At 49.1% G+C, this 13,064-nt stretch overlaps 1 protein-coding gene across 2 annotated transcripts in view; it reads left to right on the top strand.

Moving 5' to 3' along the window:
- Nucleotides 1-12,866, top strand: part of ATF6 (activating transcription factor 6) — a 73,345-nt gene extending 60,479 nt beyond the window's left edge. For both annotated transcript variants that reach the window (XM_048312346.1, XM_048312345.1), the window contains exon 16: nt 10,691-12,866. In XM_048312346.1, the coding sequence (XP_048168303.1) occupies nt 10,691-10,899 (209 nt within the window). In that variant the 3' untranslated portion in view covers nt 10,900-12,866. The remainder of the gene's footprint in view (nt 1-10,690) is intronic.
- Nucleotides 12,867-13,064: the final 198 nt, after the last annotated feature.

Here is a 13,064-nt window from a genome sequence, read left to right as displayed (position 1 = left end):
TCTGGAAGTTATGTATGTGGGATTACAACCTAGATGTGAGATGAAAGAAGGGTGACTGCTAAGGTTTTTCAGGAAAGTCACTGAGAGTCCATCAAGTTCTCTACACCAGGATGTAGGGAAGTACATCTGAGAATGTGTCCAATGCTCTTGTTTCAGTCATTTTGAAACTGCCATTCTTTTGCTTCTTGAGCTGCCAGTTGAGGAGTAAGAGTAGTTCAGTGAAGTGTGACTAGGCAAGAATCAGAGCCATGGTTAGCTCTTGGTCAGACCTCACGGCAACAGCTGATCACTGAGCCTGGGCTGAGAAAGAGGGAGAGCCTGCAGTCTCCTGTGTGCAGCCATGGACAAGCAGCATGTCAGGGTACTGTGGTTCTCCTGTAATTAGGAGGATTTGCTAATGTCAGAGATGTACTTCTGCTCCCCTGCTCATGTAAAGCTGTGCTTCAGAGGTCAGGATTGAAATGATGGCAGAACATAGTTTAACAAGGAATTTTAACAACAGATTTTAATAATCTTGTAAGATGCTGATATTTGCATTTCTGTTCTCAAAGTCATGTAGAAGTGCAGTTTGTCAAAACAAAATATTCCCTCAAACTTCACTACATTTCTTTGAATCAGAATTGATCATTGCCTAGATTAAATCTTAAATAGAAGTTTTCAACAGATTTTGTTATCTTTGAAAGACTTTGCTCGCCCCAGCCATGTTTGTTAATATGTTGCCTTTGACAGAAAGGAGGAGATTAAATTATTCAAAAAAGTATGAAAGAAATCATTCAAGAATCCGTGCACAAAAGTAAGGGAATCTGTGTCACTTGAGTTCATGTTTATTTATTTGGACAGGAAACAATCAAGAAATGAAATCATGAAGGCTTATTCCCTAATGAGTTTTCATAACGAGCTGTTTACCTAAATTGCTAAATGAGTAATCTATTTTTATGCATTCAAAATAACAGGAAGGTTATTTCAGAGGATCTTCAGTGCCTTTTTGCCTGTTAATTAATACAGAAAAGAGTATCTCATGGGTTTTGCTGGAGCAGGCCAAGCGGCAGTGGGCCTGGTGTTCCCTGTGCAGACAGGATAACTGCTGCAGATGGCATTTTGTTGGGAACGCGCCGTTCACCAAGGGGGTAGAGAATTAGTCATCAATTAATTGGGCTTCATACTTAGTGTTTCCAATGCCAGTGTGGAGTTATTACAGCAGATTGGTTTTTCCATACAAATGACACACTTCTATAAAATTCACGAAGTATAATTAAAAAGAAGCCCGTGACATAGGCTGGCCGCACGGACGCCAGTGCGGAGCCGCAGAATTGGTTTGAACTGAGCGTGTATGTGTCTCCTGGATGTTCCTTAGCCCTGCATGCTGGTGCTGCCATGGACATGTGCTCTCCCAAGCTTCACAGAGAGCACTGTGCTGCAAAGCAAAGAGGGAACTTTCACCCCAATCTCTGAGGTTACTGTTGCCGTCCTGGCTGCCTTGTGCTGTGTGCAGCATGTTGTAATTCTAGCCTCCAGCCTAGGCAATCTGCCTTAATATATCTTCAAATGTCATAAATTCAAGATTATATAATTCCTCTTGGTGTGAAATTATAGGTGGCAAACACTGTTTAATGTTTGTGATATGTGGGCCAACTCTGGTAGCTCTTTATTTCTGCAGTGATCTGAAGCATAATTATCCATAATGAGCTCACCCTGTAAAAACATGAAAAGCTGCAACAGAGCTGGTAGAGGAGGTTCACATTTATGAGTTGTGTCTTGAGGACATCACTGGAGTAAACCTAGAGACTGGTGAAAACACAGCAGTCTGAGAGGGCCTGTTTCGGTGTTTGGGTCACAGTCTCTAAGGAGACTCCTGCCAGCAGGGCTGGGAGGCTTTTCCCTGCTCCTCAGATCTTGGGTCTGTCCTCCATGCTGCACTTCTCTCACCTCTTCATACAGCCCACCTTACCCCAGTGCTTCCTGGTTGGTGTGCTTCCTGGGCATCTTCTGGGCTTGGAAAGTATTTGAAAAACACATCCTGGGCTCCTGAAGAACATTTTGGGTCATTCACCACTTCATTAAATAAATCATCTCCCTCCATCCTGCCTGACTCTGTAGCAGCCCCAGAGGAAGAGGCTGTGCCTTATCCCCATACAGCACAAATGCCTTTGGGTGAATGTGGATGAAGAAATGACTGCCAGCCCCAGCTGCCCCTCCATGGGAAAGGAGGCACCCCTGTTTCAGAGCAGGACTCATACATTAAAGCTGTAAATCTCCTGTTGCTGTAGCTGGGAGACACAAATGTTTGCAAGGGCTGTCTCTCTTCATTAGTGTGCTGCATTCAGACAGGCTCTGCAGTAGTTTCATAATTAACTGACAAGTGCACTGAATCACAGAAGCTCATGGGGAGGAGAGTGCTTGCCCCACACAGACAGAAGATGGTGTTAAAAATCTCTTCTACAAGCAAGAGCTGATTGCAGTATCTAAATAAATGAGGTAACTTTATGTATCCAAGTGAGACAGGTGGAAAATTCAGCTCACTCTTTGGATACTGTCCAAACTATAAAGACATTTCAACTGTAAGGGAATAGAGTCTCCCACCAGCCCTGTGTCTTAAATCAGTGACGCACTTTAACACCAGGATCCAAGTGATACTGAGTGATAGGCAAGGCCCATGTCAATCAGAATGTGATGCTGCCTCTTGAAAATAAAAATTAGGTCCAGTAGTTAAATTAATTCTATCAATAAGTGCCTACAACTTGAAGTGCCACAGTTCGAAGCTAAGGGCTAAATAAAATAGGAAAACATTAAAGGAAAAACGAGTGGGGTTAAAATGCTGACAAATGAAGATTGTTTAAAGATTAAAAGCTCGCTGCAAAAATCTTTAAAAGAACACTAAAAAATCCAGTGGGCTTAAGAAACACGTTCACGTCAATTCATAGAAGTAAGAAGATATCTTTTAAACAATAGACATTGTAGCCAAATGAGGGAATAGGGGAAAAAAAGAGGATAATTTCTGGCAGACTAAATTTCAAACCATGAGAAGTTAAGCCAGGAAAAGATACTGAGGAACAGCATGCCTGAGGCATAAAAAAAATAATAAAAATATTTTTCAGAGTAAGCCTGCCAGGGAATCTCTAGTGCCTGGGAAGGACCAAGGTGTAAAGGAGCACTTAAAGTAGAAGTCAGCACTGCTAAAGGAAGGAGTAAAGTGTTCTTGTGCTGGTGTTAACCACTGAGGCTGTATAAATATCATTAAAATAGCAGGTGACAAGGCAAACTTTTAAAAAATTGCTTCAACTGAAGTCTCAGTTTTGCACAAGTTGGCAGAATCTGTGAGAGTCGAGTGTGTCCTGGCACATGCAACAGATTGGGAAGAGAGCACAGCTCCTGCAGAGGAAAGTCCTACCTTAGTGCTCCATTGGAGGCCCCAGAGGGAGAGTGAGTGAGGATAAGGGTGATCTCTTCAGCACAGTAGCACACCTGAGTGTTCAGAAAACTTGGAAAAAGATAGTTCTTTGAGACTGCTAAAAGGAAGCAAGCTTTTGTGAGGCAAGAGGGAAGGCTCACTCACAGATTAGCGTCTCTCTAGAAGGTGGAAGCAGATGGCCTCATTTTGCAATGAAGGGGTCGTTACCAGTCTGTTCACATGCAGGTCTGTGCTGGGGAGATGCCATGGCTCCCAGTCCTTCCCCGATGCACTCACAGGGAGCAGTGCCCTCGTCCTGGGCCAAGCCCTCCAGCCCTAGTTCTTGAAAGAAGCCTTTACTGGAATGCCTTTCCAGGCTACTCTCCTGTGTGCAGTTTTATGTCTTGTAAAAGTGGGTATGTCTGGATTTGCAGGCAGTGGGGGAAGTTTGTTTATCCTTTTAGTGCCTCCCAAGTGGGCATGGGATGGTTCTAAGTGCATTGCTCTTCCTCTAGCCTCTTTCCTTCACTCCCAAGAGTTTTTTGTGCAGCAGAACTCCTTTGACCCTTGTCTTTATTTTCTCTTTGGGTTTTTTCCTCTTGTCATTAGCATTGTCACAGCTGGTTAGATTTTAAATATGGTCATCCTGCAGCAATGCTACCCTGCCAACAACGCACATATGCACAGCCAGAGCTGTCAGAAATGTCTCAGTTTTTCCGAGAAATGCTCCATCCGAGGGAGTTTTAAATGAAGTGCCTGCAAGGGTCAACACTGGTGAGTCTGATCTTCTCTTCCTGAGATGACCGTTGGCTCCCTCTCCAAAATGAGAGCAGTCACACCAAGTCCACACTGGGCCATATCCTCTGTAGCTCATGTTCTTTCCTTAGAGAGAAGTGACTGCAGCAGGAAAGAAGATTGAAAGAAGAGGTGGGCAGTCAGGTGGGAAATGGTGCCTGGGAAGAGCCAACTTTCCTTACCTCTCCCTGAGACCTCCCAGTCTAGACCAGGTACTGCAATGCACCAACTGGCATAGACCTCATTGCTCACAGGTGCTGCTGACCAAAATCACACGGTGGTGTAAGCTAAGGCCCCGTGATGCTCCTCGCCCACAGCCAGTGCCAGTCTCTCCAGTGGCTCCATTATTTACTTCAGAGGCCACAGAGAGCTTGTTTTCTCCAGTTTGCTTGCTTACCTCTCATGCCTGTGTATATCTCCTTTGGATAACCCCTGACACCACTGCTCCAATAGATGAGAGAGACTCATCTAATAGATGGAGAGAGACCCTGTCTCTTTGCTGTCAGCTCGTGGCTTGTCAAAGTGACTTTGATGGTGTGGATCCAGTGTTTCAGACCATGGCCCTGTTTCTGTACTCCTGGAGATGCCTGTCTCACAGTCTGAGAGGTGGTAGGAGACCTGGAGACTGAAATGCCAGGATCTCACTTAGCCTGTGCCAGGAACTGAGGACAGCTGAGTTCACAGAGGTGACATCATTGCAACCGCTCTGTTTGGAAGCAGTTTCGAGTGGGAATTTGCATTTAAAAAGGGGAGTTATTTGGGTCACACTATAACTTTCTCCCTTGCCTCAAACAATCCTGTCTAATAAGCCAATCTGTAAATGTTTTAGGAATCCTGCTGCGTTGTTGCAGTGAGTGTATTTTTAGTCTGTAACACTGCTTCATTTATATACTTATTTGGTAGTGTATACCAGCCCTTCAGATGGAAACATTGTCCAGATGTGCTGGATAGGACAGTCAGGGCTTCTCAACGGAGATGAGATGGAAGATTGTAGAAGTGACAATGCGGAGAAAGCCCCCTGAGTTATGTGTGGGGACAGCTGCAGCCCTTCCAACAGGCCAGTGCCAGAGTGCAGCTGGTGCCTTCAACTCCTGAAGCTCGCGCTTTCTGAACCCTGCTACCCTAAACATAAGCTCTGGTTTGGGCCAGGGCAGGTTACAGTAAAAACTATTTGGGTAATTAGGTGCTAAATCATTCTTAAAGTTAAACTTTATCATTGTCAGCTTGGTGCAGCTTGCACAAAGCACCCAGGTGCTGGAACACATCAGTGGCTCTTTGAAAGCTGCCCTGGTTCCAGCTGCTGTGAGAGATGGGCCTGCAGAAGGGGCTCCGAGGGTAAATTAACACTGATACAGACTGAAAACTTTCTCTTTAGAAGGAATTGTGGAAAGCACAGAGTGTGAGTAGCTGCTCAGCAAAGATGGCTTTGAGAGAGTTGGTGGGTTTTGGATCACCCTACACACAGATGTTTTGTGTGCTGTTTTGACATCAATTAAGCTGGTTCCAAGGGCAAATTCACCCTCTGCTGTTGTCCACAAGGAGGGGATGATTCTGCAGCCTTACTGATAAAGACAGGTAGTTAAAGTAAGGATGGGGCAAGTCATTTCCCTTCCTGTACCTTACGAGGAGCAAGGACATGTAGTCCAGATCTGTGTGGCTGATAGTACCTTAAATGTGTGTTCAGTGAGCACAGCAGATACAGAGCCAGGCAGGTTCTGACCATTTTAAAGTCACCTACTCAGAAACCAGCCAGTAGGTACACGGGTTGTCTGCTTCAAAGGCAGCTGGGGCCTTAGGAGAGGGTCTGAGGACTGAGCATCTCACTGAATGATGAAGTATTGCTCCTACAGAATATTTTTTTGGTAATCCACTGTGATATTGCCCAGAGTAAGGTAAAATTCATAGTTCTGGTAGAATAAGGCTCCATAAATGTACCTATGGCGTGAGTACACCTTCAGAAAGCTGTAGAGCTTTTCCATGGTGTTTGGTTACAGCCTTGAAACACTCCAGCAAGCTCAGGTGGCCTTTCAGGGGAGCTCTGTTTCAGTTTCTCTGCAGACACCCGTTTCACAATGAACATTTGCTGCAGCAGAGCTTTTTGGGGAAGATGTATGTAAGCAGGAAAGGATAAATGATCAGAATTACATCTGTAAGACAGATGTGTCCATAGGGCCGAACAGCCCAACAATATGTGTAAAGTTGAAGTCTAGAGAGACAGTTGACATCACCATTTGTTTTGACTAACTGCAGAACAAAAGTTTCATTGCCTGTCCTCTGCCTGTCTTCTGCCTTTCTCTGAGAGAGCATCTCCCATAGAAGTAGGTGCTCAGTCTCACAGACAGACATTTGAACAGTCAGCTGATTGATGGATGTCTGTGCTGCTGAGGGAAGAAGGAGGATTTTGGTTTTATGGCCCTTTCAGTAAGACAGTTTTGAAAATCCAGTGCTTCAAATGAAGACAATCTTCCATCATCCTCAGTAATTTGTAGCAGTAGTTAATACCCTCAGCCTTATTTGGTTTTGGTTTGGACGGCAGACTTCAGCTTTCATCTGTTGGATATTGCAACATGATTGTTTTTAGGGGGAGAGCAGCACTGGGAATTAGGTTTCTGTTTCCTAGACCAGGCTTGTGTTGGGAGTTTGGTACAGCCCACAGGAGCTAGCAAGGCTCTTTGGGAAAGTGCAGTCAGAGCAGCAACGCTTGGCACAATTACCTTTGCTATTAATTTGAAATAGTCAATCACCTGAAGCATGGCTTTTAAACCTGTTAACAAATAATTAACTGCAGCGCAGGCTCTTGGTCCAGCAAGGATGGCTCCTTAAGCCTGAGTCTGCACTGTGTGAGAAACTGTATGTTCTGAACTTCAAAGAGGAGCAATAAATCTATTTATAAATCCAGACACCTCTACAGGAGATCCGTTCCTGTGTTTTCACTTACGTAATCCCACGAAACATCAGTCGTAGGTAATTCAAGACAATAAACTTTAGAAATCACTCAGTGTCAGCGTTGCTCTGGGCCGTTAGGCAGCCCTGTGTAATGCATGCTGGCACAGGAGCAGCAGGCAGCAGCCTGGGGCTGTCAGGCCTGCTTCACAGACACGCTGCTACCTGTGCCTCCCTGGGAGGGTGGTGGGTGTGTGCTCAGGCAGGGCAGTGCAGGCTGGCCTGAGCACCAGTTACACACACTGACCCCTCCAGGGATCAGCCACACGCGGCTGGTGAGCTCACTGCTGGGAACTGGGAACGGCCCCTCTGGAATCCCACCCTCTGCCCTGCTGGTGCCTCCCCGATATTGGTACTGCATGGGAGGGGGAGGAGAGAAAGCCTGACAAGGCTGTTTTTAAATGATCTGACACAGGAATCACCAAGCAAAATCATTTGCTTGTACTGGGGATCAGATCAGACCGTGGAGTCCAGTGGAGAACCCACAACTGCAGGTGCTGAGTTTTGGGAAGGTGCTGACAGCAGCTGTAGTCATGAGTCGGCACTTGCAACTCACAGAAGGGCAGGATCAGAGAGACCAGGAGCGAATGCAAGTATGCCTGTGTGGAGCAAGGTACCCGAGGGGCTGATGGGCAGCTGGTCATCCAGCCTTTCCTTAAAAACTCTCCGTCATGGAGATCCTCTCATCTCCCCAAGGCACTTTCATGCAGGGCTTGTATTTCATTATCATTAGAAACTCGGTCAAAGTTAAATATGTTTCTCTTGAAGTCGAGCTGTTGTTTCTAGTCCTGTCATTCTGCTGGCTTATCCACAGCGATCCTCTGCAGTCCTCAAGGTTTTTCTGTAGTACTTCTGCCCAGCCCCATTTTTACTCATGTTTTCCAGCTCTGGCCATGGTTGAAATGCATTCTGAAGATTTTGGACAGCTTCTCTCTTTTATCAAAACTGTAGTCTCATCCAATCTAGCCACTCCAAGGTGGTTGAAATCTCTCCAGTTTAGCATCTTCCAGAAATCTCTAAGTATGCTGTCTATTCCTCATCCAGATCATGAAGCAGTGTAATGGCATGGAGCTCAGGATGGAGCCGTGTGGAATTGTTTTTTGCAATGACAGTGAGCTGGTCTTCCCTAACAGGGGATTGTGCCAGCTGCACTCAGGTCACGTTTGCCTGCTGTTTTGGGTGTTCACAGAGCATCAGCCCCTCCCTGGGCTGGGGTGGACCGGGTGTCCTGGGGCTGTCACCACTTTCAGACCCCTCCTTACAACGAAGCTGGTCCAGGTGCCTGGCAGGAGCACCAAGCAGTAACTGCTGTCTTTGGGGAACATCCCACCTCCTGTCCTGTGTCCATTGGGAGCTAATGGTAATGAGAAAGGCTGCTGGAAATGCCTGTAGTGGGCATTGAGCCATTCCCACTACTGCCCTCACCCCTGTGAGATCAATCCCTTTGCAGAGGCTTTCTGCAGCAGTTCAATACCTTCACCCCAAAAAGGGAAAGAATCAGATGCCAGCTTTAAACCTGCCTCTAATTCCTGGGCTAACTCAGAGGCCCAGGGCAGGATTTGGGTACTTTTTGTGAGTGTCTGCTTGGGAGGTGTGCGTCCCTTGTGTGCCTGCTGGCCAGAGAAGCTCATCGTGAGCATGATTCCTCCCAGCTCCCTCTGCTGTGGTGGACTCAGAAGACACAGCCCCTCTTGCCATGGGGTAGCAGAGCTGTGGCTTGCTTAATCCTGGCACGCTTTGTTGCAAGGGAGCTGTGTCAGCACTGGGGGAAGTGGGATCCCAGCTGGCCGGAATGGGCTGGGCTGGTTCCCATGCTCCCCAGTGCCACCCACACAGCACAGCTCCCTCCCTTGCCTGGGCAGCCCTTGGGATTGCTGTTCCCTCTGTCTTGTGCAATGATCGGGAACCTGATGATAGCCCTCTGTGCTGGCTGCTGCGGGCAGTCAGGGAAACTCACTGCATTACCAAGAGGTTTTCCTGGCCCTGGCCACCATCCCATCCCACCTCACCCACTTGTGGCTTTGGAGCACTGTTTCTCACATAGCTGGAGTCCTATCACTGCAGCATGAGGGCTGAGGAACTGTGTTTCCAGCTTGCTGTGTCACAGGGAGCCCATGTGTGCCCATTTGCTGGCTCCAGGCTCTGTGCGCCTCAGCTTCCCCTCGTGCCCCTGTGCTCCCCTTTCCAGCCCCCTCTCCTGAGGGGCACCAGCAGCCCAGCCCCCTCTGCTGACTGGTCCTGAGCCTGTTGGGTGGGAGCCAAGAGCACATCCAAAGGCAGAGTGGAAGGGTGACCTGGAGGGATGGCCTCTAAAAGGGTCCCGGCTGGGCACACGGCACCTGAAGTCACAGCAGGGCTTTATCAGCAGGGCACAGCATCCAGGAGGGACGAGGTGCTTGTCAAGGGTTTTGGGTCAGTGGCACAGAGACTTGCACAGCTGCTCCTGGCTTCGATCTCTCTGTGGCACATACAGAGCTTTTTCCATTTCATTTCTTGCAGGTGGGAGCTTTGATTTCCCTTGCAGGCTCTCAGTCCCCTTAGCAAGGGTTTGCTCCTGCTTTTCATTACTATACCAGACATAGTTGATCTAATGGCTTCTGCAGGTGGCGTGGGGTACAAGAGGGTCCGGCCACAGTTGTCAGCTGTCATCCAGAGTCAGAGTTAATCCAGGAAAACAGTAAAAATTAGTAATGTATATTGCATTCCTCCAGTCCATACGCTTTCCATTAGGTGATCTTCCATCCTCCTCTGCACAGAAAGGAAACCCTGCCAATGGCAGTCTTCTGACTCTGAAAGGATTGGTCGTGCCTGGAAATCCGATCTCAGCTCTTGCATTCCTGGGCACACTGTCTTTGCAGGGAATAGTCTCCCACCTTTAAATCCAGGCAGCAGATGCTAGCCATGTGCACAGCCTGTAAGCCCAGGAGCTCCTGTGGCAGCAGATGTGCCGGGCCTGGGGCCGCACTGGGGTCCCACGTGCTGGTCTGGGTCTTCCTGTGTCCAGGGGTCTGTCAGGGCCTTGCCCAATGTCACCACATCACTCAAGTACAACAGCCAGGTCAGGACAGGAGTGAGGCATAGTTAATTCTTTTGAGAGATCACATTTTAGCTTTTTTTTATTAATAAACTGGTGAAGAAATTCCTCAAGATCCTCAGTGTCAAGAGGGTTACAGAAAGTGAAACATTCAGCTTTCTTAAATAAACTGTATCTTCAATCACTCACATACTTTAGTGGCTCAAGAACAACAGTTCTGTAATAAATGTTACACAGTGCAAACTCCGTCAGTAATTATGTGCAGATGAAGAAGGGGAAATAAAAGACATTAATTTCTAGGTGTGACTGCACATGCTAAATGTGGTCTGGGCTCTTTGAGGTGTCACGAGCAGTCTGGGGCTCTGCTGTGTGAGATGGAGCTCCATGTGTGCAGCTGCAGAAAGGGAGTTCCCCCACTGCAGCTCCTGCTCCAGACGAAAAAAGGCCCAGAAAGCTCTGCTTTTAGTGTTGTTGGATCCCTGGCTTGCAGGGCTACCTCTGACCTTTTTTCTTAATCCTTACTTTTGCAGAGAATGTGATCAATGGGCAGGACTATGAGGTGATGATGCAGATTGACTGCGAGGTGATGGACACCAGGATCCTCCACATCAAAAGTTCCTCTGTCCCTCCGTACCTCCGAGAGCAGCGCAGAAATCACACCGGCACCTTCTACAGCTCGTCCCCCTCCGTCCCAGAGACGCCCCATGCCCTGAGGGCCATTGTCAAATCCCTGCAGTAGCTCCTGTGACAGTGCACAGGGGAGCACCCGGCATGCAGCAGGTCCTGCCGCCAGCCTGAGCCCCTTCCCTGGCAGGTCCTGGGGCTCCTGGCACGTGGGCACGGCAGGGACAGTCCCCTTTAGCCCATTCCTGTGCCTGACCCTACCCAGTGGCCACATCCTGCCTTGGGATTATGCAGCTCATCTGGCTCCTTGCCAGGGACAGTCCTGGGGGCCCCATGCAGCATGGGGGGACACAGGCCATCCTTGCTACTTATGCACTGTCCAAAATTGTGGGTTGTTTTTAATTTTTGTCCCTGTTAGGCTGCCGGAGGTGAGCCAGAGACATCACAGCAGACACCCAGGCCTCTCTCACTGCGGTGTGCCCGGGCAGCAGGAGGAAGCAGTGTCCAGCTCCCCCCTGCAGGTGCTGGGCCTGACCAGACAGCCCCACTCCTCATCAGTCCCTGCCCAAATCCCTGCCTGTGCAGCTTCCCTCAGCTGAAAGCCCTGGGATGCAGCGGTGTGGAGGGGCAGCCCAGCCCCAGCCACCCAGGAGGGCAGTGGGAGCCCGCACTTACCACTAAAGCACTACAGACAGAACAACCTGCACTGCCCCGGGGCCTGGGCTGCCTCTGAGACACTGCCCACCTCTCACCTGGCTCTCCAGGATCCTGCTGCTGCCTGCCCCAGCCCTCATGGCTGCATGGCTGAAGGCTTGGCCCAAGGGAAGTGATTTCACGCAGCAGATGCATTTGTGAAGTTTAGGTTTTTTGAGTTTAGGGTTTTTTTCTTTTCTTCCTGGTTTTTGTTTGAGTGAGTTTTTTGTCTGTGCTATTTAATACTTTTCACTGCTAACAACAGCCTGTGGAGCAGCACTGGCCCTGCTGGGGCAGAGGGGCTGCTTCAGTTCCATGGGACACAGCCACAGCACCTTCTCCTGAAGCCCCACACAGGTCACACACTCAAGCCCCACACACCCACCCCTCTCTGCCTCGCCAGCACTGACAGCCACCCGCTGGGCACTGGGGGAACATTCCATTTGCCCCAAACACTGAGTGTTGTGGCAGCCAACTGCTGCCATTCCAGAGTGTCTGTGGAGCTCTGTTCATTGATCCCACGTTAGTTGGCCGAGCCCCAGGCCAGAGCTGGGCCCAGGAGCTCCAGCACACTGGTGCTCAGCTGGGATGAGCCGCCAGCAGAGCATCAGCCTTGCATAATGACTTCAGCATGTTGTTACGTTATTTTTTTTCCCCTCTGCAGTTCGCACAGAATATGATGGGCTTCAGTTTGCCAGCCAGCTGCCTTTCCTTCATGGTGTGAGCACTAACTGGCTCATGTGGGGTTTTTAATTATTATTATTATTATTAGTGTATGTGTGTGTGTGGCTGTTAGGAAATAAAGGTTGATCCTGCAGCAAGACAAACAGCTCCAGGGGCAGTGAGGAGGAGGATGAGGAGCAATACACCCCTGTGAAGTATGTGCCTTGCAACACCATGGAAAAGCTGTGCCCTTTGCCACGTCCTCGGCGCAGGCCCTTTGCCTCCCGTCCTCTCGGCGCTTGCGCTGCTGGGAAGCAGCCGGGCTCAGCCAGGGGTTTGGCTGCTCTCCTTGCACCAGTTCATTTTCCTGGCCCCAGCCCACCTGACTGTGGGCCAGCTCACACAATAGTCCAAAACCCCAGCAGTGCCCCAGCCAGAGGCACGCGGCTCCCCCACGGCCGTGGGTGGGGGCGGCTGGCTGTTCTGGAGGGCATTTGCTGCCAGGGAGCTGGGGAGGGGCTGGAGGTGGTGGCTGGGAGCGGCACAGCCTGGCATTTGGGGAAGGGCTGCTGGTGGGGGGGTGGGGGCTCAGGACTGCTGCGGCACCACATCCTCAGCCAGCACCCTTGGGCTCTGGTGGTGGAGAGCATCTCTCATCCTGTGTAATTCTGTTCTCTGTGTCCCTAGTACTGAAGGCAATAAAATCCTTCTTTTATTTATTATTAATATTTATTATTGTGCTTGTTAATGCTGTTTTCCTTAGGCAAATTACGGGGACACCTGTCCTGTGCCTGCCATCTATCTCTTAGGCTGCAGTGTGGCTCTGCTTGGCACAGTGTTGGCACTGCACATGGCACACGTACCCAGTCCCCCTCCTGCTGCTGCAGAGGGGGCATGCTACACAAGCTGCTCACCCAGAGCCTG

The sequence above is a fragment of the Corvus hawaiiensis genome, chromosome 9 (genome assembly GCF_020740725.1).
Source record: "Corvus hawaiiensis isolate bCorHaw1 chromosome 9, bCorHaw1.pri.cur, whole genome shotgun sequence".
In the NCBI taxonomy this organism is placed as follows: domain Eukaryota; kingdom Metazoa; phylum Chordata; class Aves; order Passeriformes; family Corvidae; genus Corvus; species Corvus hawaiiensis.
The sequence above is the reverse complement of the archived record's forward strand: the minus strand, read 5'-3'. Positions and strand labels throughout refer to the sequence as shown.